Source organism: Podarcis muralis, chromosome 13 (genome assembly GCF_964188315.1).
Source record: "Podarcis muralis chromosome 13, rPodMur119.hap1.1, whole genome shotgun sequence".
NCBI lineage: Eukaryota > Metazoa > Chordata > Lepidosauria > Squamata > Lacertidae > Podarcis > Podarcis muralis.
The window spans coordinates 30,830,598-30,858,066 of record NC_135667.1 but is presented as its reverse complement, the minus strand read 5'-3'; the positions used below and the strand labels follow the sequence as shown (position 1 = coordinate 30,858,066).

General features: G+C 47.4%; 2 protein-coding genes across 6 annotated transcripts in view; both read left to right on the top strand.

Annotated features, from left to right (window-relative positions):
- Positions 1 to 17,632, top strand: part of LOC114581749 (acid-sensing ion channel 2) — a 393,671-nt gene extending 376,039 nt beyond the window's left edge. For 2 of the 4 annotated variants that reach the window (XM_028702285.2, XM_077917307.1), the window contains exons 7-10: positions 447 to 538; positions 7,457 to 7,536; positions 12,234 to 12,302; positions 14,131 to 15,207. In XM_028702285.2, coding sequence (XP_028558118.1) covers positions 447 to 538; positions 7,457 to 7,536; positions 12,234 to 12,302; positions 14,131 to 14,232 — 343 coding nt within the window. In that variant the 3' untranslated portion in view covers positions 14,233 to 15,207. Of the gene's footprint in view, positions 1 to 446; positions 539 to 7,456; positions 7,537 to 12,233; positions 12,303 to 13,953; positions 14,018 to 14,130; positions 15,208 to 16,379 lie in introns of those variants that run through there. The other 2 variants (XR_003703390.2, XR_003703389.2) reach the window with 2 other exon arrangements.
- A 3,071-nt stretch (positions 17,633 to 20,703) lies between these two features.
- PRR29 (proline rich 29) overlaps positions 20,704 to 27,469 on the top strand; it is a 32,085-nt gene continuing 25,319 nt past the window's right edge. For both annotated transcript variants that reach the window (XM_028703207.2, XM_028703208.2), the window contains exons 1-2: positions 20,704 to 24,753; positions 27,062 to 27,155. In XM_028703207.2, the coding sequence (XP_028559040.2) occupies positions 24,697 to 24,753; positions 27,062 to 27,155 (151 nt within the window). In that variant the 5' untranslated portion in view covers positions 20,704 to 24,696. The remainder of the gene's footprint in view (positions 24,754 to 27,061; positions 27,156 to 27,469) is intronic.

Here is a 27,469-nt window from a genome sequence, read left to right as displayed (position 1 = left end):
TTATGTATGTTAATGTATCTGGAATATTTGGTGCCTTGGTTTTCAAGTCCCAAAGGAGCTGGCAGTGTAGCAGCTTACAAGCAGCTTATGTTTTTTAATCAACCGAATATTGTTATTTATTTTTTGGTGGGCGGTGGGGAAGAGCCTTGAGGATGGAGGAGGTGTAAGTAAAAGCAGTACGCTGCGGTTGTCTAGAAGCCGCAAGGCGCGTTGACAGACTCCCTACCGATTACATAATATCTCTTTCCCTTGGGATGGCCTGACCCCCTGCTCAGGCATAACACATCCCTCAGGCTACCCATTTGGAATATGAGTTTTCTCTCATCGCCGCTCACTCAAAAACGTGCCATGGCAGCAGAAAGCTTATTTGTTTTCACGGATGCGGCTCCTTCCTTTTGATTCTGTCTCTTGGCTGCCCGTGTTGTTTTGTTTTGTTTTCTCCTCAGGGAGAATATTCTTGTGCTCGATATATTCTTTGAAGCCCTCAACTATGAGACCATTGAGCAGAAGAAAGCATATGAAGTGGCAGCTTTACTTGGTAAGTAAGAATTGTGTGTGTGTGTGTGTGTGTGTGTGTGTGAGAGAGAGAGAGAGAGAGAGAGAGAGAGAGAGAGAGAGAGAGAAATGAATGGAATTTGGGGGTTTCATCCCAACTCCATTCCAATGGTGGTGGGCAATTTGAGGCAGAGGGGAAATGAGTTTAACGGGGGCGGGGAGATCACCCAGCAACTAGTCACAATGGCTATATCCTACTTCCAGGGTCAAAGGCATTCTTCCTCTGAATACCAATTGCAGGCATGTCCACAGCATTCTTGGAACAATAAAGTTGCCAACCTCAGCAAGGAACAGCTGAGAGCATGGTTGCAAGGCCAATCAGTTTTGTACAAATTGTTCCCTTTGTGTGCAAAGCGCTGTTTCCTCCCTGTTTCCCATCGGCAGATTCTCCCCCCCCCCCAAAGAGCTTATTACACATGCAAGAACCTTCAGCCAGAGAGATGCAGTCCTGTGCTGCTTCCCGTCGCCACCTGGGTTATCGCCTCCCTGTGTGGCATCTATATTCTGCCACTGGTGGAGTGCTGTGTGATTTGGCATTGAGCCATCCTGTATGCTCTACTGTGGTGGCCTTCGATGTGGAGGTTTCCATCTTTCCATCCTCTCATCGAAATCAACAGGAGGGTAATGCTTTGTGCCATGTCCGTGGACTGGTGTAAAGTTGGGCTGTTGATGTGGCCTGCTCATGGATCAAAGGGGATATAGGGGCCAACATATATGGGCGTCTCCTTTTGGCGCACAAGGGCCCAAGTTCAATCCCCGGTCAGTGTGGACAAATGGTCTGATTCTGTATAAGACAGCTTCCTGTGTTGCACTGTGTCACCCAAGCCCTGTTTCAGTCACTCTGCTGGCATATCTTTGCCAGTAGAACAGCTCCAGCAATGTTGTTTACTGCCAGCCTACCTGGCATGTTCCATCAGAGGTGTAGCTGTCATGACAGTGGCTTAGCTGCTGTTTTTCCAGCATAGTGAGGCTTCTACCCAATCCTATGTGTCATTCTCCTCACACTCTGCCAACAAATCTTTAGTGTGTAGAATTACCGCCAGTAATTAGAAATATGAAAGAGGAGAGTGCAAAATATGGTTTGAAGCTCAGTGTCAAAAAAATGAAGATCATGGCCACTGGTCCCATCACCTCCTGGCACATAGAAGGGGAAGAAATGGAGGCAGTGAGAGATTTTACTTTCTTGGGCTCCATGATCACTGCAGATGGTGACAGCAGCCACAAAATTAAAAGATGCCTGCTTCTTGGAAGAAAAGCAATGACAAACCTAGACAGCATCTTAAAAAGCAGAGACATCACCTTGCCAACAAAGGTCCATATAGTTAAAGCTATGGTTTTCCCAGTAGTGATGTACGGAAGTGAGAGCTGGACCATAAAGAAGGCTGATCGCCGAAGAATTGATGCTTTTGAATTATGGTGCTGGAGGAGACTCTTGAGAGTCCCATGGACTGCAAGAAGATCAAACCTCTCTATTCTGAAGGAAATCAGCCCTGAGTGCTCACTGGAAGGACAGATATTGAAGCTGAGGTTCCAATACTTTGGCCACCTCATGAGAAGAGAAGACTCCCTGGAAAAGACTCTGATGTTGGGAAAGATGGAGGGCACAAGGAGATGGGGATGACAGAGGACGAGATGGTTGGACAGTGTTCTCGAAGTTACCAGCATGAGTTTGACCAAACTGCGGGAGGCAGTGGAAGACAGAAGTGCCTGGCGTCCTCTGGTCCATGGGGTCACGAAGAGTCGGACGCGACTAAACGACTAAACAACAGCAACAATTAGAAATATTTAAAAAGGTGAAAGAATGTATATCTGAAAGCAGGTTAGGACAATTTAAATTAGAGTTTATTTCCTCCACGTATGCCTGGTTGTTAATTTCCATTCTGTTGTAGACCAGTGGCCTCAGTTTGTCTCCTGCTCCCACCCCTACCCTGTCGACAGGAGTTTGCCTTTCTATCCATCACAATGAAGAATTATTGGCTCGCCTGACTTGTCAAAGTCAGAATCCAGCCCGTCTGTTATTTAGATGAAAGAAAGGAGAGTTTAATGTCTGTCTGTTTGTCCCAAGGCCTTTGTAAGCAGCGTTTAAGCATATACCCTGTTGTCATGGAGATGTAAGCCTTTTCTTTCTTTCTGAACAATAAGCAGAGAGATTCTTACCAGTTTATATAGAGAACAACTATGATTTTTACTGGCAGGGAAAGGATAATCTGTTCAATAACATATTCATCCCTAGATGCTTCATGGACGTTGAACAAGAACCTAAATCAGAGTAGCAGAAGTAAGCAAATATAACAATTGCATTTTTAAAAAATGCCAATAGAAGAGAGATTCCAGATTTTCAAGAGCACAATAACTGCGAGGCAGGTAGAAATTCAAAAGGAATTTTATCCTTGTATCATCTTCATAGATGGCATATAACAGTACACAGCAGGGCCTTCTTGGTAATGGTACCAGATCTATGGCACTACCTTCCCAGTTCTGCTCCAATGGCCTCTCACCTTATATTCATTCAAGGATCAGTTGTCATATAGATTGTCATATTCTGTTGCTACTGTAAATTGTGGTTTAAATTTTTTTATGCTGTATTTTATAAACATTGTTTTCCACCCTAGTATCTCTATGAAGAAGGATGGGATATAAGAAATATAATTATTGTAATCAATGATCATTAATAACAATAGCAACAGCTGTGGGAGATTGCTAAAAGTTCCCAAGAACCAAGGAATCAGAGAGGATGGGCAGATAGCAGATAGCATCAGAATTAAAGCTATAAACCTGTACGTATATGATTTCCTGGAAATAAACTCTGTTGAATTCAGTAAGAGGTACTTATCAATCAGCAGTCTGGTGCTACAGCTGAAATGGCCAATGCCATTTTAAGTTGCATTTAAATTAGCATCAGAAAGCTGTGAGAGGAAGAAGGCATCTCATGGATGCTTAACATGTTTACTGACAGTATGAAAGGAAACAATATGCTTCTCCAGGCAGAGGGTAGGTTTTGGGAGAAGTTGGTAACTCTTCTCCAAGCAGCTCAGCCATCAGAACTGAGCTGACGGGTAGGGGTGCTTTAGCTTGCAGAAGGGACAGTCCGTATCACCCTTGCCAAATCTGTAATTTTATCCGAGAGGACAGGTACAGCCTGCTGGCTTAGGGTCAGTGGTGGACAGTGCAGTGGCAGTGCTGACCTGATTGCACCAGTGCACTTGCCCTTTGCCAACCTCCCCTCCAACTCTCAGTAGCAGCAGTTACCGTATTTTTCGCACCATAGGACGCACTTTTTCCCTCCTAAAAAGCAAGGGAAAATGTGTGTGCGTCCTATGGAGCGAATGCAGGCTTTCGCTGAAGCCTGGAGAGCGAGAGGGGTCGGTGCGCACCGACCCCTCTCGCTCTCCAGGCTTCAGGAAGCTATCCGCTAGCAGTGGGAGACCCAGCTCTCCCACCGCTAGCGGAGCGCTGCATTAATCCCGAAGCTTGGGGCGTGCGGAGCTCAGCGCCCCCAAGCTTCTGGGTGCCGGCAAGGTCTCCGCTAGCCCTGGGAGAGCCCCGCGACGTCGCGCGGCTCTCCCAGGGCTAGCGGACCACTGCGCTAATCCCGAAGCTTGGGGCGTGCGGAGCGCGCCCCAAGCTTCTGGGTGCCGGCAAGGTCTCCGCTAGACGGCTAGCGGAGACCTTGCCGGCGCCCAGAAGCTTGGGGCGCGCTGAGCTCCGCATGCCCCAAGCTTCGGGATTAGCGCTCTGCTAGCCGTGTCTAGGCTGCAGATAGCAGCCTGCTTCCCGGAGCGTCGGGCGCCCTGAAAGCAGAGCTCCCGGCGCTTCGGGAACACATCCGCAGTGTGGGGACCCTTGCAGGAGTTCCCCGCAAGGCTCCCCACGCTGCGGATAGCAGCCTGCCGCCCGGCGGGTGGGGCGCCCTGAAGCAGAGCGCCCCTCGCGCCAGGCATACACCCGCAGCTTGGGGAGCCCTGCAGCAGTTCCCCGCAAGGCTCCCCAAGCTGCGGATAGCAGCCTGCTTCCCGGAGCGTTGGGCGCCCTGAAAGCAGAGCGCCCGGCGCTTCGGGAACACATCCGCTGCGTGGAGAGCCTTGCAGGAGTTCCCCGCAAGGCTCCCCACGCTGCGGATAGCAGCCTGCCGCCCGGCGCGAGGGGCGCCCTGAAGCAGAGCGCCCCTCGCGCCAGGCATACACCCGCAGCTTGGGGAGCCCTGCAGCAGTTCCCCGCAAGGCTCCCCAAGCTGCGGATAGCAGCCTGCTTCCCGGAGCGTCGGGTGCCCTGAAAGCAGAGCGCCCGGCGCTTCGGGAACACATCCGCTGCGTGGAGAGCCTTGCAGGAGTTCCCCGCAAGGCTCCCCACGCTGCGGATAGCAGCCTGCCGCCCGGCGCGAGGGGCGCCCTGAAGCAGAGCGCCCCTAACGCCAGGCATACATCCGCAGCGTGGAGAGCCCTGCAGCAGTTCCCCGCAAGGCTCCCCAAGCTGCGGATAGCAGCCTGCCGCCCGGCGGGTGGGGCGCCCTGAAGCAGAGCGCCCCTCGCGCCAGGCATACATCCGCAGCGTGGGGAGCCCTGCAGCAGTTCCCCGCAAGGCTCCCCAAGCTGCGGATAGCAGCCTGCTTCCCGGAGCGTCGGGCGCCCTGAAAGCAGAGCGCCCGGCGCTTCGGGAACACATCCGCTGCCTGGAGAGCCTTGCAGGAGTTCCCCGCAAGGCTCCCCACGCTGCGGATAGCAGCCTGCCGCCCGGCGCGAGGGGCGCCCTGAAGCAGAGCGCCCCTCGCGCCAGGCATACACCCGCAGCTTGGGGAGCCCTGCAGCAGTTCCCCGCAAGGCTCCCCAAGCTGCGGATAGCAGCCTGCTTCCCGGAGCGTCGGGCGCCCTGAAAGCAGAGCGCCCGGCGCTTCGGGAACACATCCGCTGCCTGGAGAGCCTTGCAGGAGTTCCCCGCAAGGCTCCCCACGCTGCGGATAGCAGCCTGCCGCCCGGCGCGAGGGGCGCCCTGAAGCAGAGCGCCCCTCGCGCCAGGCATACATCCGCAGCGTGGAGAACCCTGCAGCAGTTCCCCGCAAGGCTCCCCAAGCTGCGGATAGCAGCCTGCTTCCCGGAGCGTCGGGCGCCCTGAAAGCAGAGCGCCCGGCGCTTCGGGAACACATCCGCTGCGTGGAGAGCCTTGCAGGAGTTCCCCGCAAGGCTCCCCACGCTGCGGATAGCAGCCTGCCTCCCGGCGGGTGGGGTGCCCTGAAGCAGAGCGCCCTGCGCGCTAGGCAGACATCAGCCAGCCCCACAAGCTCGGGGGACAGCAGGGAGGCGCAGCGCCACTATCCCGCTGTTCCTCGACCTGGTTCGGTTTCCCTGACCTGCTTTTGGGGGGGAAATAAAGGGAAATTTTTTTTCCTTTATTTCCCCCCAAAAAAACTAGGTGCGTCCTATGGTCCGGTGCGTCCAATCGTGCGAAAAATACGGTACTCATCTGCTGGGGGATCAGGTAAACGCCACCACCTCACTATGCTATCCACTACTATCAAAACAGAGCCCCTCAACCACAAACATAGCTTCTGCGCCCGGACTTCCCACCCACCCACCAAACACACACAGAGTGGACATTCTTTACTCACTCACTTTTCATGGAGGATACGGATGCCCCTGTCATTCTGCTGCATTCTGGTGTTTTCAGAGAGCCAGTGTGGTGTAGTGGTTAAGAGCGGTAGTCACGTAATCTGGGGAACTGGGTTCGCGTCTCCGCTCCTCCACATGCAGCTGCTGGGTGACCTTGGGCCAGTCACACTTCTTTGAAGTCTATCAGCCCCACTCACCTCACAGAGTGTTTGTTGTGGGGGAGGAAGGGAAAGGAGATTGTTAGCCGCTTTGAGACTCCTGAAGGGGAGTGAAAGGCGGGATATCAAATCCAAACTCCTCTTCTTCTTCTGTGTGGTCCTCAGATTTTCCCCACCCCCAAGACCAGAGTTTTAGTCTGGTGGGATTTGGGGTGTGTGTGTTATAATAGAGCACAATTGTAGAATTTCCCCTTTTAGTGTGGACAGATGAAGTGCTACTGAGACTTTTTAAAGTGCTGCTGTGCTTTTAATTAGACACTTCCTGTGTGCAGGTGGAACCCATTTTATTACTGCCTGATGAGTGTGAATGGAGCCATCAATGGCATACTAACTCCTCCTTGAATAACCTCTCCTAATTGTTCCATCATTAGTTTATGTTTCCACAGTACTGGCAATGGGGAGGATTTAATTGCCAGTTTTCTTGAAATAAGTTTACTTCACTGTAAAAGAAAGGGAGAGAGAGGAAGGGTCTTTGAACTATAATAGGCAACTTATATTGTTCTGCTGATCACATACAGCCAGGAGCCCAAGATCTCAGGAATGATGCTAGTGTTGACCAATTCAGAGGCTACTGCCTGCCAGCCACAGGAGCTGATATTGCAAATGCCCTTCTGTTTGGTGCCTGAAGAGTACTCTGAGGCCCAAATGTGCTCTGTTCCCAGTAGCTCACTGAGACAACGCCACACAAGACCTTTAAAGCATTTTCAATGCACACATCTGCCTTCCTCCAAAAAGGAATTACATTAAATGCATTTTTTAAAAAAAGGAATCATAGCTCTGTGAGGGAGAAACTACAATTCCCAGGATTTTGTGGGGAACTGCTTTGAACATGCTTTGGTGCCTGAACAGCCTGGTTTTGTGATAGTGCAAAGTCCAGCCAATCCGCATTCTGCGAAGCTTTTGCTGGAAACCAAGGAAGCCAGTTGTTCCTGAACTGGACTGCTTGAAGGAGGGTAGCATGTTTTGCCCCAAAAGGTGGTGAGCACAGATCTACAAAAGGTCCAAACTGTGTTATTCTCTACACCCCCATAAATAGTGTGTGGATAAAACGTCTGCTTCGGTTTCCTTTCCCTTCTCCAGGTGATATTGGAGGTCAGATGGGCCTTTTTATTGGTGCTAGTATCCTCACCATTCTGGAAATATTTGACTACATCTATGAGGTAAGTTGTGGCCCTCTGTTGTGGTGACATATGTAATCCTGGCATCCAGGTACCATCCAGCCCCTCCTCTCTGACCCCATCAAGTGCCCAGATACTTAAGCTTCCTTTGGCTCCCTTGTATTTTCTTTTTCTTTTGAAGCTGCCTCGAGGTTTTTTCTGGCTAAAAAGAGAGAGAACAGCATGTAAACGTAAGAAATGACTGGGGCCTGCAACAAAATGTTGTGGTGTGAAGTGCCCCATTTCATTCTCTCTGCCTCTCCTGGCCTTCGGTTCCCACCCAGCTTTCTCTACAAAATCCATTCCCTGAATTCCCCAGCCTTCTCCTTCCAAGACAAAATACATTTGAAATTCTGCTATCTGCATTTCTTGGGATTTCCTGATTGCAATGAATTTTGAAAACTTGAAGCACAAAATCCAAACCCACATTTCAGGTTTCTGCTATAAACTCAGAAATGGTGAACCAAGTTACAGAAGTGTAAAGCCTGGGTCTTGTGTGCTATCAGGACCAAATTGGGTGCAACACAAACCCTCAGTAATAAATCTGGGCTGCAGAACAATAGCCCCCAAACTTAAATTAGGCTCCCTCAAATGTCAGATTTACAATTTTAAAGAATTGTATGACCCAAATAGATGTGCTGTTTAAATGCTTATTTGCATTATGCATATTTGCATGTTTTATTAAATGCAAATATGAGCCTCCGTGGGTGTGGGTGTGGATGTGTGATAATTATCAGGACTGCAGTAGGTGGTGGGGAGATTTAACCATTTCGTCCCCTACCACAGCCCTAATAGAAAATGCTTCTTCAAAGCTGCTATTTGCATTGGGAGGAACTCCCACCTCCACCCCTTGGTCCCAGTCTTATAGCAAAGATAAGAAGAAAGCACAGCTGCCACCAGTGGGGGGATTTTTGGGCAATGAAAATAGCAGCTTCAGTGAACAATTTTCCTTTGGATCACAACAGGAGAGAAGAGGGATATAGACTCCCATCCCACTTGCTGTAATCCCAGTAATTATTTGGCTAATAACCCAGCAATTTCTATTTGCATTTTTTTTAAAGAGAAAGCTGAATGTAAAGATGCATTTAAACATGATGTCTAGCATGGCCCTTAGAGAAACCAAGACACAAGAGAGATGTAAAGGGCAGGGGGAGGCAGTCCCTTAGGCCTGGCTCTGTCCCCCCCTTTTTAAGTGGCAGCAACAGGAGAGGCTCCCCATTATCCATTGTTCATTCCTGCTTGCACCTTCCTTGCTCCTTGTTCACTCGGCTTGGTGATCCGCAGGCCACCCTCCTGCACATTGCAGAGGTGGGCACTCAATTAATAGAGATAGAAAGTGGGCATAATACCTTTTTAGTTGTGGGCAATTGTCCAAGCAATAGAGGTTATTATGTATCATCTGGTGTTTGTTAAGACTGTGATGATTTTAGCATATACGCTTTGACAAAGCTCTGTGGACTGTTTGGAGATGATTCTCTGATTGTGTGTACAGTGGTACCTCGGAAGTTGAACAGAATCCATTCCAGAAGTCCGTTCGACTCCCAAAACATTCAAAAACCAAATCTTGGCTTCCGATTGGCTGAAGGAATCTCCTGCAGCCAATCGGAAGCCTCAGAAGCCCCGTTGGATGTTTGGGTTCCAAAGAACGTTCACAAACCGGAACAATCACTTCCAGGTTTGCGGCGTTCGGGAGCCAAAGCATTCGACTTGCAAGGTGTTTGGGATCCAAGGTATGACTGTAGTTCTTTTATCTTCGTTTTAATTTTTTTAAAAAAAAATGGGGGGGGAGAAAGTGAGCATAATAAGAGTACTTTTAATTTGTATACTGCTTTTCTATATTACTATGCACAAGGCAGTACAAGCTGAAGAAACAGCAAAGAACACACACCTTATAACAATCTGATCCAATACAAAAAAAATGTCGTGATAAAAATATAACTTTAAAATAAACAACTTATATCAAATAAAGGCATATCCATCAACCTAGTGGAATTTAATAGTACAAACTGAAATTAAATAAGGCCTACCCTGCTGTGCCGCAACTCCAAATACAGGGAGCTGCATGTGGATAAATTTGGGCATAGGATCACCTGTGAGGCCCCTGTCTTAAAATACGCTCTGCCCAGCTACCTTTGCTGTGTGCTAGTTCTGTCAGAGCCACTTAGCCAGGGGGCTCGTTCAGCTCAGCTGGATGCCAGCTCATGAGTTCGGCACGTGCGGCTAGGTGCTCTGGAACAAGCAGGCCTCTCCCTTAAAGCAGCTTTTTCCGAGGGGTGGACCGGGAACAGCGGCGGCTGGTGTTCACTGGGACTGGTAGGGTCAGCCAGCAGTAGGAGGAGCCAGGCAGGGCCAACAAATTCTAGTTTTGTCCCCATCACCCTCCCTGCTGAGTTCTACAAGGGCAACAGGGAGACGAAGAGGAGGACAATGCTGACAGCCAGGGCCAGCACCTGGACTGGGTGTAAATAAGTAGGCAGACAAGAGGGGTCTGCCTCTCCTTCATTGGAGGTTTTTTAATAGCATTTGGATGGCCATCTGACAGGGATTCTATAGCTGGGATTCCTGCCTTGCAGGAGGCTGGACTGGGTGGATCTTTGGGGTCCCTTCCAATTGCACAGTTCCGTGAATTTTTTGGCAGACTGGGGCTGGTGGGGTAGTGCCCCAGTTTCCCTAATGGAGCAGCTTTCACAGATGCTGAAGGCAGAAGCAGGCATGCTTCATGGAATCTTCTCTCACACATGCAGACCACCAGCAGTCATCCTTTGCCTTCTCTTCCCCCAGGGACCCTCACAGACTTTGAAGGTTTTCCATCTATTTGTGTAAAACTGCGTAGTTACGTTTTGGGATTCCTTTCGGGTCGAGCGAGTGTCAAAACCTAAAGTAAAACAGGCCAAATATGAGCTCTGCAACCACCATGCACGATGCACGCCACCTTTCAGCTCCTGCAACACTTGCTTCCCAGTTCCCCAGGCAGTCAGGTCTGGGCAGCCATTGTCATGCCACAGAACGTGGATTATGGTCCTTCTGCACACAGCGTGGTGCCCACCACTTCTGTCATATAACCTGTCTTCTGTAAAAAAATGGGGCAAGTGTCTAGTCCTGATGTTGATGGGAAAATGAGAAAGGCATTTACTCAGAGCTTTTAGCAACTGAGGAAAGGGTTGCTTTCACAGTAGGGACCTTTCAGCTGGAAGCGTAATTGAAACAGTTAAAACAGCCCTGTATTCCTTATAAAAATCCTACAACAGTCTCTTTTGTTAATAGCTCCTTCCTTGCCCCTTTCTTTTAAAATGGCTTCATCCTCTCTGCTTCTGCCCCTTTAATTAAACTTCTCCTGTTCACTCATATGACTGAATTCCTGAATCAACTTTTGATTAGCTGGTTCCTGTCCCCTTTCAAGTGAGGGGATCTCCTTTCTGCTTATTTGCAGCTATTTTTTATTATTATTATTATTATTATTATTATTATTATTATTATTATTATTAATTTTGGTGCAATTGCAATTATAAAACAAGGGGAGAAATAAAAGTGAAATTGCTCTGGCTGTTAAAAAGAAACCTGTCATTATTACCCTTCTGCCCCTCTTCCCGCAAAAAAGGAACAAGAATTGGCTATTGAAGTGGTGAATGTCAACCATGTGAGTAAACAGAAAGCCGCTAATTAAAGGGGCAGAAGCAGCTTTAACATATAAAGGGGGGAATTAAAGGGACAGACACTCTGAGAAGCCTCAATGACATTTTGCCAGTCCCTCCTGAGAAGGCTGTCACTGCAATTGGTTTTTTTTTAAACAAAAAAAATACAGTTCCCCAAATGAGGTCTAGAAACAGACACAAGGACAATATGGGAGATGCTGGAATGAAATGGATCGGCAATCTGGATTCTACATAAAATTAAGCAAAAGGATGGCACCCACTTTTTAATTAAAAGGTCTGTGTGGCAACAAGGTTGGAAGGGAAAACCAACCTTCTCCTTACCGTGATGACCCTGCACCTTCTCATCTCTCTTCCTTCCTCTCCCGTGTCTACATTTTCTAAAGTGTAGATCAAATTCCTGTAGTTTCACTCCATGCCTCACTTTTGAAAATCGGCTTCTGGTGCCAGAGCTACTCCTCTCAGAGGTGCTGCAAGTTTTACAGTGCTGACAGCATTGAACAATGGGGTTAATGTGACCCACCGCTTGATTCAGCAAAAGTTATTCCATCTCCCATCCATAGTGGCCACTTGTAAAAATGTCGCCGGGGCTTTATCAGTGGTCCTCTTACCTGGCACACGTGCTCCTGAGAAGGCAAAGAAAAGGGGGAATGCTTGCTCGTTCCAGCACATGTGCTGGAGTCTTGGAAGCCGTAGCAAATCAGCAAAATTTCATCACCAGGAGAAGGGGGTGGGGAGAAAGAGAACAATCTAAAAAAAATAAAGTAAAAGGAGATATAGGCTGGAAGTCTATATGTAGCACAGGGGTGTTTTTGACAATTACCTCCTTGATAAGTTTATTGGGTAGCCATAGGTGAGCAACTATTTTTTCAGCCTCAGTTCCATAGCCGCAATATGGTATGAACTATCTGCGTGGACTAGCAGAAGCAGAATAAATCATTAGTCTCATATAAAGCAAACAGGACCAGTTTCCCTGCATCTGGGGATGGGTGGGCTGTGCCAAGGTTCTGTTGGGACTAAGAGCCTCCCCCTTTCTCCCATTTCTTTTAGCTGATCAAGGAGAAGTTGTTAGATCTTCTTGGCCAGGAAGAGGAGGAAGGAAGCCACGATGAGAATGTGGTAAGTAAGCATGAGATTCCCTGGGCCTAAAGCAGGTGTAGGGCATACAAGAAGCCCTCGCAAACCAGACTGGTTCATTACCCTGCAATGCTCACTTTCTGTGGGTGGGTAAGAACTGAAGCTGTGAGGCATTTTAGGCTGGAGTTTACCTGACACGGGCTCATTGGTCTTGATGGGGTTTTGAAAGTTTGTCGGCTTTCAAGAAAAGTAAAGAAGAGCAAAAACTTTGGGGTATTTCAGGTCCTTGTGAGCTTAAACTAAACAAGCAAAAGGACACATCCATCATGCTGTGTCAAGAGCAAAATAGTTGTTAGCCACAGAAATAAAAGATAGATTAGACCTTTTATGGAATACCCTGGAGGATGGGACTGTTTGCATCAGAGCCCTATGTGCATGATTTATTTAGATTGTTGTTATTTTAGCCCCTTCCCACAATTCAAAATAATCTTGGTTTGTTGACATTTTTTAAAACGCAGATGATAGCTAAATACATGTGTTTGTGTGTTTGTGTGTATGGATTTTATATCACCTTCTACCTCAAGGCAGGTCCCAATATGGTAAATCAATCAATCACAGACATGATCCAGCCAGAGTTAATCACATATTTCTATGGAGTGTGAACCATGTTCTTAAATCCATCCCACTGAAATCAATGGGTCTTTAAATTTGCAATCCTGTACATATTAGCTGACAAGACCCACTGAACAAAGTGGAACTTAACCCTGGAATAAACATTATTTGGCTTGTATTGCACAACACTTAAACTTGGATAGATTGTGTTCTGTATTTTTACAGATTCTCTGCTCCCTCAGATTTAAAATTTTACCAATAATTCAGTTTGAGCTGTCAGGTTTAAAGCAGAATACTGAACATGTTTACCCAGTGTGAGATATTTCTGAGTTCAGTAAGACTTACTTGCGTATTTTCAGATTGCAGCTGTTTAAACCCCCAAAGACATTTGCTTTTCCAAATTTGACACCACACACACGCCCACACAAAATGCACATTTCAAAACCGATTGTTTCAGATTTCAAAGCGTGATGGTTTCAAGGTGCAAACGTCAATACTCACAAGCTGATTACTTTGAGGTTCTGTTTATTTCAATGGATAAATTGAAATAAGTGCTTAACTCACTTCTAGGGGAATGAACAGGCTTTAGGCATGTTTATGGCTCATGTCCAATATTAATGTACATTTTGACACTAATAGTACGATATTTGTTGCAGACGCAAACAAACACATATATACATATACAACACACACACACACAACACACATACATGGTTGCCATGACCATTTCCGCTAGATTTGTTTTTGGGGGTTTAGACTGCCTTGCTGAAAGTCACAGTGCTGCTTTGGAATCTCTGGATTCAGTGTTTGAAAATCACAAGTGCAGCTGTTTCATCAAATGTGGAAGCTAATCTTACATAAGCTCCCTCCACTCCAAGTTTCTTTTCCTAATCTGTTTCAGTTCTAGGCGCCTTAATAGTATGAGGAATTGGATCCTCCCAGCCCCTAGGGCAGATATTAAAGTAAAACCTAGCATTTGTATATCACTTCTCAGTCGGGTCCAAGCACTCCCCACGCATTGTCTCAGCAGTCCTTACAATGTCCCTGGAAGGTAGGCCAATGTGTTATCCCCGTATTGCAGATGGAGAGCTGAGACTGAAGGAAGAATTGGTTGCCTAAGGCCACCTAGTGAGTTCATGACTGAGGTGAGATTTGAACAAGGCCCTTCTATGCTTACTGTCTCTTTAGCCCCTGCACTGCACACCACGTTTCCTTTCTTTCTCTCTCTCTTTCTCTTTCTCTTTCTCTCCTTCCCCAGAGCACATGCGAGCCCTTGCCAAACCACTCCGATCCCATCAGCCACACTGTGACGGTCCCCCTGCAGACGACCCTGGGCACGCTGGACGAGATTGCGTGCTGACAGCAGCCCCTCGGCACCATGGATATCCAGATGGCAGAAACTCTTATCCCCCCCCCTCTGCCCCCCACCCCCGGAAGCCAGGGAATCTTGCTCAGGTTCGCCGCACAGGGTGGGTTGGGGTGTGGACCACCACGGAGGAATTTGCTATGCATCCAACTCTTCTCTTTCTCTTCTTGCCAAAATCCAGCGAGAGGCGCTTTGGACTCAGTCGCGTCCCTCTGTCCACGTAGGGAGGGGGGGAGGAGGAGGGTGTGCGAAGGGGCAGGGCAGGGTTGTCTTCGCCAGCGGACGCCGCGCCTCGGTTTTTTGTGGTTTTCTTTTTTGAACTGTACAAATCCGACAACCAAGGAACCGTCATTTCATAAACTGCCAATGACTGTACAAAAGAAGCCTGCATGCCAGTCTTTTTGATGGCAATATCTCCCCCACTTTCTTCTTTCTTTACAAGCCGTGTCTTAACAGCTGTTACTTTTTTTTCCACGACAAAAGAGGAGGCCACGGCACAGACGTCCCCTCCCCCTCCCCGTCTGTCCCATCCCATCCTGTCCCCCCGCCCAAGAGTTCACAATTACATGACACCACAAGCTGAGTTAGGAACAATCAAAGGCCTGACCAACCTTCAAAAAGCCACTGTTCCTTTTGTCTTCGTCTCAATCTGTGAAAGGGTCTCGGAGCCCTGCTTGAGATCCTTTATTTGGACCCGGTCACTGGCCACCAAGGTGAGCAGGCTCAGCTACAAAATGGCTCCCCTCATCTTACCGCTGCAGACCGCCCCCCCCCTACACACAGGCACCCACAAACACACCAGCCCCATTGGCACTCGTAAGCCACAGCTTCTGTCTTGTTCAGATTGGTGTGTAATAATACAACATGTGTGTCTCAGGGCTGAGGGTGGGCATGGGGGAGGCTGTGTTCAATCGACATTCTGACCTACCCTGCTTCCTCATTCTATTAAAGGTGGTCTTGTGGAAGGGGCCAGTTTGTGCTGCATCTGTTTATTTGCACCGTCGCGGATGCTTGACCAGAGCTGGGAACCTGCAGAAAGGAGGAGGGGTCTCTTTGCAGACATTCTTTGTTTTTCTTAACACCAAAAAGAGAAGTTCAGACTATTAGTCAACATGCTCTTAACATTTTAATTGGGTTTAATCCATTGCTGACCAAGTGAGCAGCCCTACACTCGGACACAGTGGCCTGCTTTGTTCCTGTTTCATAGAACTGTAGAGTTGGAAGGGACCACAAGAGTCATCTAGTCATTCCTGCAATTGCAGGAATCTTTTGCCCAACGTTGGGCATGAACCTGAGATTAAGTGTCTCGTGCTCTACCTGCCAACTGAGCTATCTCAGGTCGTAGCTACGTTGCTTAGTTTCGTTTAGCTATGTTGTGGTTTGTTGGAATGTCCAGACCCAGTCCAGCAAACTCACCATGGTTTGTTTTCTGGCAACAAATTGCCATGGTTTGTTGTTAGCTTGCAAACCATGGCTTGTTTTAACAATAGCTTGACTTTTTGTCCTGACCCATGAACTCTGCGTAACCATGGTTTGTGCCACTGCATTGCAGATACTTGCCAAAATACAGGGGCACTAGGCAATATCATCTGGAAAATAAACCACAGTTCATAGCAACAAGCTGTGGCTTGTTTGCTTGTCTGTGACATCAGGTGGTTTCTTGAAATCACGTGATTTCTTCCATGGCTGAGACAAACCATGGCTTAGTGTTATGTGCAAACGCAACCAGTGAAACCACACAGCAACCATTGTTTAGGAATGGCATCATGTTGGCTCTGTGATTTCTTAGTGTGTTGATCAGTGTCATTTTCCTTACTGAAGTTTGATGGCATCCAGTGTCACAACATCCCTTCTCATGTGTGATGCTTTGATTAACTCTGTGGTCCCATGAGCTCTTGCTTCTGAAGTATTTGGTGAGCATTCCAATCTGATTTCTTTGAACAAAAAACAGAACATGATAGGATTTGCTATGGAAAGACAGCACCCAATTTCAACCCAAACAATAGTTCAACACACACACACACACACACACACACACACACACACACACGGTCCTTTTCTGGTTTCCATTAGAAGTTTGAATTTCAGTAAGAAAGCAACACAATAATGCAGGAAACCCCTTTTTTCCCTTTTCCTTTTAGGTCAGTTGTTTAGAAGGGAATGTCTGGACAAAATGAAAACTGCTTGCCTCTCATGTTGCTTAAGCTAGAAAGTCTACAGATAATGTGCCATTGTGGGACAAGGTGTGCTGGCACATCATAAATACTCATTGGAAGATGCACAATGTATCAGGGAGCAGTTCCAGGAATAAAAGGCTATTTGATCTATTTCCAAAGAGACCTCTGGCCTGAACAGCTTTTAAGGATTGTGGGGGAAGGATTGCAGCAGGAAGCAGCTAAGGTGGGTAGATTATCTATAGTTAATTTCCTAGTAAAGATGACACATATTCCTCATAGAATGCCCAGAAGAATAGAGGAAAAGTGGAAGAGAAGGGGCTTGTGAAATAGGTATATATGAATTTGGTTTGTGCATTGTGTCTAACCAGCTGTGGAAAGAGCAAGCTTCTCTAATGCAGGTAATTTAACAATTGCAAAAGAGCTAGTAGGAAAATGAACAGTGCAATTCCATCCCTGTCTACTCAAAAGCCCCACTGAGTTCAATGAGGCTTTCTCCCCTATGCAAGGGAATAGGATGTGCAGCCTAAGTGGATAGCATTTCTATATCTAGTAGGTCTTTTTTCAAGCTACAATTAGCTTCCAGGTCTTAAGCCCTAAACCTCAGCAAAACATGCCCAAGAACTACACACAACATGCCTTAAAGAGTTTCCTGCAGCTTCAGCAAAGCTGAAACACCCTTTCACCAAGAATGCCTCCCGCCACCTCCATTTATTTATTTGAAAACTATGTAAATACTACCTAATGTTTTGAAGCTGTGTGTGACACAAAACTAGGAAGCACAATCAAAACAATAGATCTGTATAAAGACACAAAGCAAAGCAGGAATACGTATGCAATCCCAGCTGATGAGCTGTGTTGTGTGCAAGTAAGGTCTGTGGTCAGCACTTTGCCTGTATGAACAAAACATGTTTCCAGCACGTGGCAAAAAGGTAGTACGGCTTTTTCATGGGGGAGGCTGTTCCAAAGGGTAGGTGTGTCATTTCTGTAAAAGGCCTCTTACAAGTGAATTCAAAGTGGAACATTGACACTGTGGTGCCACCAAGAGGATTTCAACTGCTTATCTCTGTTGAAGGTATGTAGGATTTTGCCAAAGAGTGTTTGATGAATTGCCGTTTCTTGCTCCTTTTAAAAAACAAACCCAGATGCAACATAGCAATATATAATAAAGAACCTCTGCACATAAAAGTTCTTTCCCCTCGTGGCTACGCAACTGCACTTGGAATTATTATTATTATTATTATTATTATTATTATTATTATTATTATTAAATTTATATACTGCCCTATACCCGCAGGTCGCGAGGCAGTTCACAGAATAAAAGCATCAGGATTTACTTCCTTTGGCAGATGTGTTCCCCATATGCCTGTGTCCTGGTGCCTGCCTTAGTTTATATTGTATTTATTGCGTTTATCATGCTCTGCCTTTACTGTTGACATTCATATTTATACATCCAATTTTTTATTATTATCATTTCACCCTGCCTAAAACAATGAATATATAACAAAAAGAAACCCTAAAATTATTTAATTGCACCCAACATGCATATGATCTTGTACATTAGGGTTCCAATATGTAAGAAAAGTGCTCCTTTCATCATTGAATATGTCATCAACCTTCCCTCCCTGACCTAGACAAAACGAGTTAAATTGATCATACACGCTATATCCCAGATACTCATTAGCCTCTGTATCTCTCCCCCCCCCCCCCCCATTTATAACTGACAGGCATTCTATCAGTAATCCTATTCCAAAACTGCATGGGAGCTGCTGATTTCACTTGACAAAAAAAGTACAACTCGAGGGCCTAAGGAAAGGGTGCCTCCCCAAACCGTACCCACCTGACATGTGGCATCAGGTGGGTGGATCAGCTACAAGACCAAGTTCCTCATGGGGAGCTTTCTCTCATAGCCATCCATTCCAAAAGCAAGACTGAAATCCTCACCCATCGGTTGATACCCAACCAAGTTCCCCATGGAGAAGTCAGTTGTGCAGCTGATCCCCACAGAAAGCATCTTCGCCAGTTCTATGCTCAGCGTTCTACTGCTTTACAGAGCCTCTTGGACTGCAGTTCCCATGTGCCCGACAATCCACTGGCGGTTGGTGCTGTATAAAGGGCTTTTGACGGGTGGGTTACCCAGCTCACTTGTCAAAAGTGGGGGCAGATCTGCCTGGCCAGAAAGGTTCCTCACCCCTGGTCAAAGGGAAGATTATAATTAAGTCATTTTCTCTATATTAGGAATTAATTAGGGATTTATTAGATGCAGAACTTTTGGAGATTAATTACTTTATCTTTTGGCACGCCCAATAAATTTAGTTTGCATCTGCTCTAATTGCATTGCAGTGCCGAATATGTGTCATAGATTTTGAGATAGGTTCGACTTAGTCTTCATGGGGTGATGTGCCATCTAAATCAGGGGTGACTAACTTGTTATTGCACTCCAGCTCCCATCATCCCTGATTGTTGGCCATGCCAGCTAGAGCTGATGAGACTTGGATCCCTCACCCCTGTTACAGCTACTTGTGATAGTGAATTACAAGAAGTTTACGGAGGCCCTCCCAGACCATGGCTGAGCCTTATGCAAGGACAATACTGTATACTTGGCCAAGACCATGTACTTTCCTCACTGGTATTCAATTCCTAATTAACAGATTTGCAACCATCAGATTTCATGCACTTCCAGAGCAAACTGCAAACACTTCCAGTTTACTGAGCATTCAGCCTGATTTGCCTGCAGAGAGATTAGACAATGTGGGCTATTTAATGAGCATTCATTTGGATTTGTGTGTGGGGAGGTTAGAAGACATTGTGTTAAAGCAAGTGCTATTCCCCACACTCCCAGAGTGTTTTGCAATCACTTTGTTTGTGATTTTTGTGCTTTTATATTGTAAACTGCCCCGCAATCCCTGGATGAAGGGCAGCCTAGAAATCTAATGAATAATAATAGTAATAATTTGCACATTCCAAAACAATATGTGAACCGAAACACAGCCAACCTTTGAAATCCTTGCTTCACCCGCAATTTGCAATGTGCTTCTCCTGCTGGACAATGTGTGCGAATTTGCATATGCTTGGATAAGGTGTGTGTAAAAAACGTATACATTTGCGAAATAACGTACAAAAATGCATTGCATTAGGGCAAATTGGTTTTGCAAAAATGTGTGGAACTCAGAAGAATTGCATGTAAACATATGCAACCTTAGGAGAAATTCACGCTGATGCGCTGATGAATTTTCATGAGGGTTTTAACAACAAATAATTTGCAAACTGGTGTGGAACTGCGAAGAGCTGAACTTCAGAATGGAGATGGTCACCCTCCTCTGCACATGTTTCAGCTTGTCAGTATCTTTCTGAGGGAGTCTACCAGGGAAGAAGGGCTGGGAGAGAAGACGAGAAGTTCAGTCATGGATCTATTGATGAGTCAGTGCACAGCAAGCCATTATTTCAAATCTCCTTGTCTCCTGGCATCAGCAACTTTTCAAGGGATACAGCTTGCCCTGTCTTATTTTCTAGTCCAAAACGTTTTGGTACCTGAGACCAAAGCAACAAGCACCACCACCCAATGATAGGACTGGCCCTGCCCTCTCCCTGCTGATGGACTTGTGGTACAATCTAGAGATTTGTGCACTGCCTCCCTAGGTTCATGTCAATCTGTCTGCAGCCCAGCTCACCCAAATTATGCTGCCTGAGGCAGTCAGTCACCCTCACTTTCTTGGGCAGAGCCGCACCACACATTTAAAGCACCCCCCCAAAAAAAATCCTGGGTATTGTACTTTTCCCTTCATAGAGCTACAGCTCTCAACAATTATCAAACTAGAGTTCCCCTGATTCTTTGGTGGAAGTCACGTGCTTTAAATGTGCATGGGGTGTGCTTTGGATGTATGGTGTGAATCTGCCTATTTCGTGGTGTTTCTGTGCCCAACGTATTTCTGTATTTCTGGCTCTCTGTTTCTGTGCCCGCTGTATTTCTAATGGCCATGCATGATCTAAGGCTCCCACTTGCCTCCCCGCTCCCTCCATCCTCTTGCTGCGTCTTTCAAGAGGCTTTAGGCTTCAAGAAAGCTGTGAGGTCCAGCTAATCGGCTCGCTCCTTTGTGACACTGATGTATGGGACATCATAAAGCAAACGAAGTACCCATCGGGGCTGGATTAATCTCCTGCCCCTTTTCAACAACAGGGCCCATCTCTGTGCCAAATCATTCGACGTTACAAGGACATTTTTCTCTGTCTCAGGGAGACATTTCATTTTCAGAGAAGACAAAGTAACTCTCTAGGTAAGTTACAAGCCAGCCGTAGGGGTTGCGAGGTTTCTTGGTCTGGTTCCAGAGCCTAGGGTGAGTGGGTGGATTAATTAACTCTTTGTAAAGCTTTCCTGTTGAGACAAGCCTTTCGGGAAGTGGTGGCCAGAACAGGTGACTCCGTTCACCTCTCCTTGGCAGCAAAGAAATTAATGCCCTAATGCCTAATAGCCTGTGGCCATCCCGATGGTGAGGGACTCCAGCTCCCATCATCCCTGACCATTGAGCCACACTGCCTGAGACTGAGGGAAGTTGGAGTCCAGCTACATCTGGTGCACCACAAGTTCCTCACTTCTGCCCTAGGTTTGTGTCTCTCAAGCCTCCTTTCTCCCTAATACTTACCATATTTTTCGCTCTATAAGACGCACCAGACCATAAGATGCACCTAGTTTTTGGAGGAGGAAAACAAGAAAAAAAACTATTCTGAATCCCAGAAGCCAGAACAGCGAGAGGGAGATGTTCTGGCTTTTGGGATAGCTGCGCAGCCTGCAAATGCTCCATAAAACGCACACACATTTCCCCTTACTTTTTAGGAGTGAAAAAGTGTGTCTTATAGAGCGAAAAATAGGTATTTATTCTTATTTATTTATTCCATTTATATCCCACATTTTCTCCAGCGAGCTCAAAGTGAGGTACGTGGTTCTCCCCTCGTCATTTACTCCTCGCGACAACCCTGTGAGGCAGCTTAGGCTGAGAGGCTGTGACTGGGCCAAAGTCACCCAGTGAGCTTCATGGGCATGTAAAGATTTGAACCCTGGCCTCTCCTCCCCTTTGTCTGACCCCTATAACCACCACACTAGCTCTCGGATGCTGGGAGCTGGCAGGCAGACTCTTGAGGCGGAGAGGCTCGATTCCTGTCCTTTAGATCAGAATGGAGAGCCATGGTGGGGCACTTTTTTCAACCTGAGGGCCGCATTCCCTTTGGGGAGGCAGGCACAAGCTAGCAGCATGTGGGGTCAGAGGCTAAAATGGGCAGGTTCCTTTTGTACCTTGGGCTTCTCCAGGTAGGGCCCAGAAAGACCTCGGAGAGCTGCTGCTAGCCTATGTATGTAGACCCCTGGTCATCAACTGATGGCCTAATCGAAGGTGGGTCACAACAGGAGCACTACCACCCTGCAAGTATATGGTGAAAGATGAAGAAATGGGTCCCCATATGCTGTTTGGGTTAAAAGTGAGCCCTGGATGTGAAACGGTCGAATATACATGTAGACAATAATGAGCTAGGTAGGCCAATGGTCTGACTTGGTATGAGGCAACTTCCTGTGTTCCTATGATGCTCTTGGTATGTTTGAAAGGCCAAACAATCCCAACCTGGAATTTAAAAAGAAAGAAAATGACTTAGGCCTACAAATCTAAAGCTTACAGCTCCCCCTGGTGGTCCAGAACCATTTGTACAGGCAGCTTTAGCTTTTTTCATAGAATTACAGAGTTGGTAGGTACCCTGAGGGTCATCTAATCCAACCCCCTGCAATGTAGGAATATCTTGCCCAACGTGGGGCTCAAACCCACAACCTTGAGATTAAGAGTAACGTGCTCTACCGATTGAGCTATCCACAGTTTTGGATTGTGATGATTTGCTTCTTCCATTATTATTATTTTTATACTTGTCAGCAGCTATCACAATGCTTTTGCCTGGGTTCTCATTGTGGGGTGAGCCTCTTAGGTTGGAAAGGTGGGATCACTATGTGACCTGGAAGTGAGCAGAGTGAGATGGATGGTGGTGATGTGTGGGCTCCTTGCTCATACTGGGAACTCTGGAAGCAGAAGGAAGAGCTTCTTAGTCCATCTCCTTCAAAACAAAGGCTTAGAGAGCATCTAGGTAGGTCACTTCACCAGGTAAGCAGATGGCGCAACAGGGGAAGAAGCAGGTATAACCACAATAACACCCTTTAGACTGTGATTCCTATCTGTGACCATTGAGGTTGGTGGAAGGTGGAGTAGAGCAATATCTGGAGGGCACCATTTTAGCCCCTTTTTGCCGTAGGTTGTAGTAAACGGAGCCTCCAGCTCATGGTCCAGATTTGGCCCCGCACAAGTCCCAGCTGGGCCTGCAAGACTCTTTTCCCCCAGACCATGCCCACCTGCCCCAGCCCTGACATGTGGCGTCAGGTGTGGGGCAGGTAGAGATCAGGCTCAATGAACTCTATCGCAGAACCAGTTCCTGCAGAAAGCAGCTTTCGTGGGCCTCTAATGTAGATTAGTGCCTAAAGGTAAGAGTCACACCCATTGCTTAATTGTTTGTTAAGGGTGCCAAGAGTCATTAGGAGCAGTGGCGGAGCAAACCTGGGGTGGCGTGCGGGGCCTCCGAGGAGGCTACCTGCCTCCTCCCACTCAGCCGCCCTACAGCTGAGGGGGGGGGGTGACGGGCAGACTATTTGGGGCAGTGTGGAGCCTGCGGGCGTGCTGCAGGACCCACAGTGAGTGCCGTCCAGCATTTTGTCACCCCCCTCAGTGGTGACACCTGGGGCAGACCGCCCACAGTTCCCAGAATTCTTTGGGGGAAGCCGTGGTCTAGAGGTGCTTTAACTGTATGAGGGGGCTGTGCCCCTAGGTTCACATGGGAGAAGGCACCTGAAGTGTGCAGGGTGATTGTCTTTGTGGGTTCTGTGTTGGAGCCAGATGGGGATGGCCCTAGGTTGCGAGTTTCACCTATGCCTAGTCTGCTCCATGCTGCAACGCTCAGCAGCCTTATCTCCTTCCCTATCTCATCTCCTTGCTCTCTTGTTTTGCTGTCTGGCTAAGCTGATTTGTTTTCAGTTGCTTGGCAATCCTGTTATGAAATACCCAAGGCTGCCTGACACTGCAGATTCCTCTCCCAAACCCCCTTCGTTGTTCCTATGAAAACCACAGATAATCAGAGGAAAGCCTTGCGTGATGTCAGGTTGAGAAAAGAGGACAACATCGTGTTCCGGGTTGACCTCATCATGGCCTAAATGTCGCATTCCCATTGTTCTTGACTGCAGCAGCCCCCGACATACAAAGCATCAATTTTCTTAGTATGTGAGGCTTGTTCCACCCTCCTTCCATTCAGTCTTCTAAAGAGAATGACAGGAGCCTCATTTGATGAGGTTGTTGGCATTGGACATAACAATGATTTGTATCCCGTGGAAGTTTGTGATAACGAGGGAGATGAATATTCATGGAAATGAGAGGTCACACATATCCCACAACTGTCCCAATTTAAGCGGGACATCCTGGAATCACAGAAGCCAATTCCAGCTTCTGTTTGCATCCCAGAAGGTCCCATTTTTTGGTCTGGCGCAAGTCAGCAGGGTCACACCAGAGAGCCAGACCGGAAGGTGCTCTGGCATGACCCCAAGTTTGGGGACAAAAATGTAGTTCCATGCTTGCTTTCCTTCCCAATACAGGGCTACAAGAGACAGAGAGAGAAAGGTGTAGTGGTTAGAGTGTCAGACTAGAACCAGACCACGAAGCTCACAGGGCTACAAATCTCACTGTTCTTTTCAGCACATTTCTCCATCACTTTCCTAACTGCAAAAGTCCTCTTTTTTAAAAGAAAGAAAGATTTGTTGCAGTAGAGTGACGGAATCCTTTAACCCACTTTAAACACACAAGCCAAAATTTCTGGTATGTGCTTGAATCTTTCACACAAAACAGCAACAGTCTGGAGACACCCAGAGTATTTACTGCATGGGGAAGGCGATAATTTAAAATCAAAATAGAAGAAAGTGATCACTCAAGCTGGTACTGTTGCTGAGGCACCAAAAGTATGTGCCTCAGAGAGGTGTTAGAATCTTTATGTGTGTGGTAACACTGTGGGGTTATTACTACATTATTTTTGTTGTTGGGCAACCCCTGCCCGCCCCCAGCCCTGTGGTGCTTATGTTGACAAGGCACCTTTTGAACAACTAAAAGCCACCTGTCAGGCAGGCAGGGCCAGTGTGTTTGAGCACAGCTCCCTTAGCAACCAGCCTGCTTTGTTTCCTTGCTTGTTTTGGCTGCCACCAAGCAGTCGGGGCCTTGCAATGGATCGTAGGGGCCAAGGGACCGCCTCACCACCAGTGCACCTCATTCAGCAACCAGTAAGTCATCATTGCAGGCTGGGGGAGTCGAGAGGGAGCCAGAGTTGCGCCCCTGAATGAGCAGCAGAGAGGAGAATCCCTTGGGACTCCGAAAGATCTGATTTATCCTCCCCACATCCCACAAAATAATCCCTAGGTTGCAGTAGGATGCTGGCTGCAGGGGCGGGGTGCAAAATTTAAAAATTCTGGAACAGACTATTTTATGCTATGTCATTACTAAATCTGCAATAATCCCCACAGCTACAAATTGAGGTTGGAAGAATAACCAGAGAGGGTTGGGGAGCTGGTGCTGCTGGGGCATTGAAACATTTGGGTCAGTTGCCCTGTGCTAAGGAAATTAATGAAGCTTTTTTAAAAATAAAAAAAGTTAATTACCTTTGGAGGGGATTCTGCAGGATCATCTGGCAGTTAAACCCTCCTGCCGTCTTCTGTCTCAGAGATAAACCCCATGACCCAATTGGGAGGCAGTCCGCAAACTGCCTCATTGGATCCTGTCAATGAATTTCCCTTCTTCTGCCCTGGACTTCGCATGTGGGAACTGACCCCACACAGCAATTAGGGGTTGGGGAAAACAGTTCCACCACCACCACCACCCTTGCCTTGAAAATCCCCCAAGGAATAGGATTACACAGCCTCTTTAGGCAAAGGGGGAGAGCCACACAGTACATTTTAAAGCTCATTCAACACACATTTAAAGCACATGACTTTGTCCAAAGAACCCTAGGAAGTGCAGTTTCACTCTAACAGAGCTGCAGTTCTTGACAAACTACAGTTCCTGGGATTTTTGGGGGGGTGATACATAAAAGTATGGCTTGGAGCCGCCCCAAATGTTGCAGAGCAGAGCCTATGCTTCATTCCATACGCTCTTCTGTATGGATGGATGAGGAATCCAAGGGCAAACCAAGGCCAGAATCTTTGTAAAAGGTGTTCTTGCACAGAGTACAACTCTTGGAGTCACAACCTCCTATAAAGGTAAAGGTAAAGGTACCCCTGCCCGTACGGGCCAGTCTTGACAGACTCTAGGGTTGTGCGCCCATCTCACTCTATAGGCCGGGGGCCAGCGCTGTCCGGAGACACTTCCGGGTCACATGGCCAGCGTGACAAGCTGCATCTGGCAAGCCAGCGCAGCACACGGAACGCCGTTTACCTTCCCGCCAGTAAGCGGTCCCTATTTATCTACTTGCACCCGAGGGTGCTTTCGAACTGCTAGGTTGGCAGGCGCTGGGACCGAGCAGCGGGAGCACACCCCGCCACGGGGATTCGAACCGCCGACCTTTCGATCGGCAAGCCCTAGGCGCTGAGGCTTTTACCCACAGCGCCACCCGCGTCCCCACAACCTCCTATACTTAGTGCCAATAGATATATTGCCTCCCTAGACCAGTGTTTCCCAACCTTGTGCCTCCAGCTGTTTTTGAACTACAACTCCCATCATCCCTGACTAGCAAGACCAGTGGCAAGGGATGATGGGAATTGTAGTCCAAAAACAGCTGGAGGCACAAGGTTGGGAAACACTGCCCTAGACAACTGCTTGGGTTGCTTGCACAGTCAGACCAGTATTTGGCAAAAGGGAGGCCTTCTCACACGCGAAGATAAGGGGGGCAGGTGATGTAGGGGACACATGAAGTGTCTCCTGGTGTGTGTGTGTGCGTGCGCGTGCGCACTTTTATAAATGTTGCTGCCATCGCCAAATGTTCCAAAAGGAATTCAGTTGGAAACAGGGCATGCTAATCTACTCCCAAGGCTGATTTTCTAATCAAAAACCCACCTTCTTGTGCTTCCCCACCCAGAGGGTTTTCCCACCCCATGTTAGGAGAAAATCAGCAGGAGGGGTGGATTATTAGGAAAGAAAAATAGGAAGCTTCCTTATATTGAGTCAAACGACTGGCCCATCAAACTCACTATTGTCTACACAGACTAGCAGCAACACCCCAGGATTTCAGGGTCTCTCCCAGACCTACCCGGAGATGTCAGGGATTGAACTTGGGACCTATAGCATGCAAATCATGTGCTCTGCCATTGAGTGAGCAGACAGTCCATGGGGAAAGGTTTAAGCACCCCATCGGCCCACTGCTGCCCTCATCAGATTTGGAGATCATCCTCCATTTGGTTGCAGGAAAATGTCTGTCTTGCTATCATACCCAGTTTGGCTCTTGCATCAGACTTCTCATTAAATAAATGTGTAACTTGACGGTAGAAAAGAAAAGAAAAGAGGAAAACCTGGCCCAAGAGGGAGCGGGGGAATGACCTCCTAAGAAGAGACAGGATTTATTTGCGCAGACTGATTCTTTTCTCTGACATTAATTCTCAGATTCCGCAGCAGCCGGAGGTGACAATTCTCCAGCAATTGCCCTGGGCTACATCTGTTCCTCCGATATCCAGCAAGGCAGGGCACATCAGGGAAGGTAGGAAACCCAGCACAAGAAAGCCATGCCTGCCATTAGCAGGAGTGTTTAAAATTCTGCGCCGAAACCCACCCACCCACCCCAAGGATCCGGAAAGGCAGGGCTGAATGTAAATCATCTGCATCCCAAGACAGGATTTATAGCAGATTGGAAGGCAAAAAATAAATGCACCAACCTCTCCACCTACCCACTCTTTCTAAAAACTCAGACCCTTAAATGGGCAATATAAATGTTGGCTGAATTTTCGTTCTGTGGGCAAAGATCTACAACTAAATTTGCAGTGAAGGTGGTGAGTAGAGTTGCTGCTACCACCA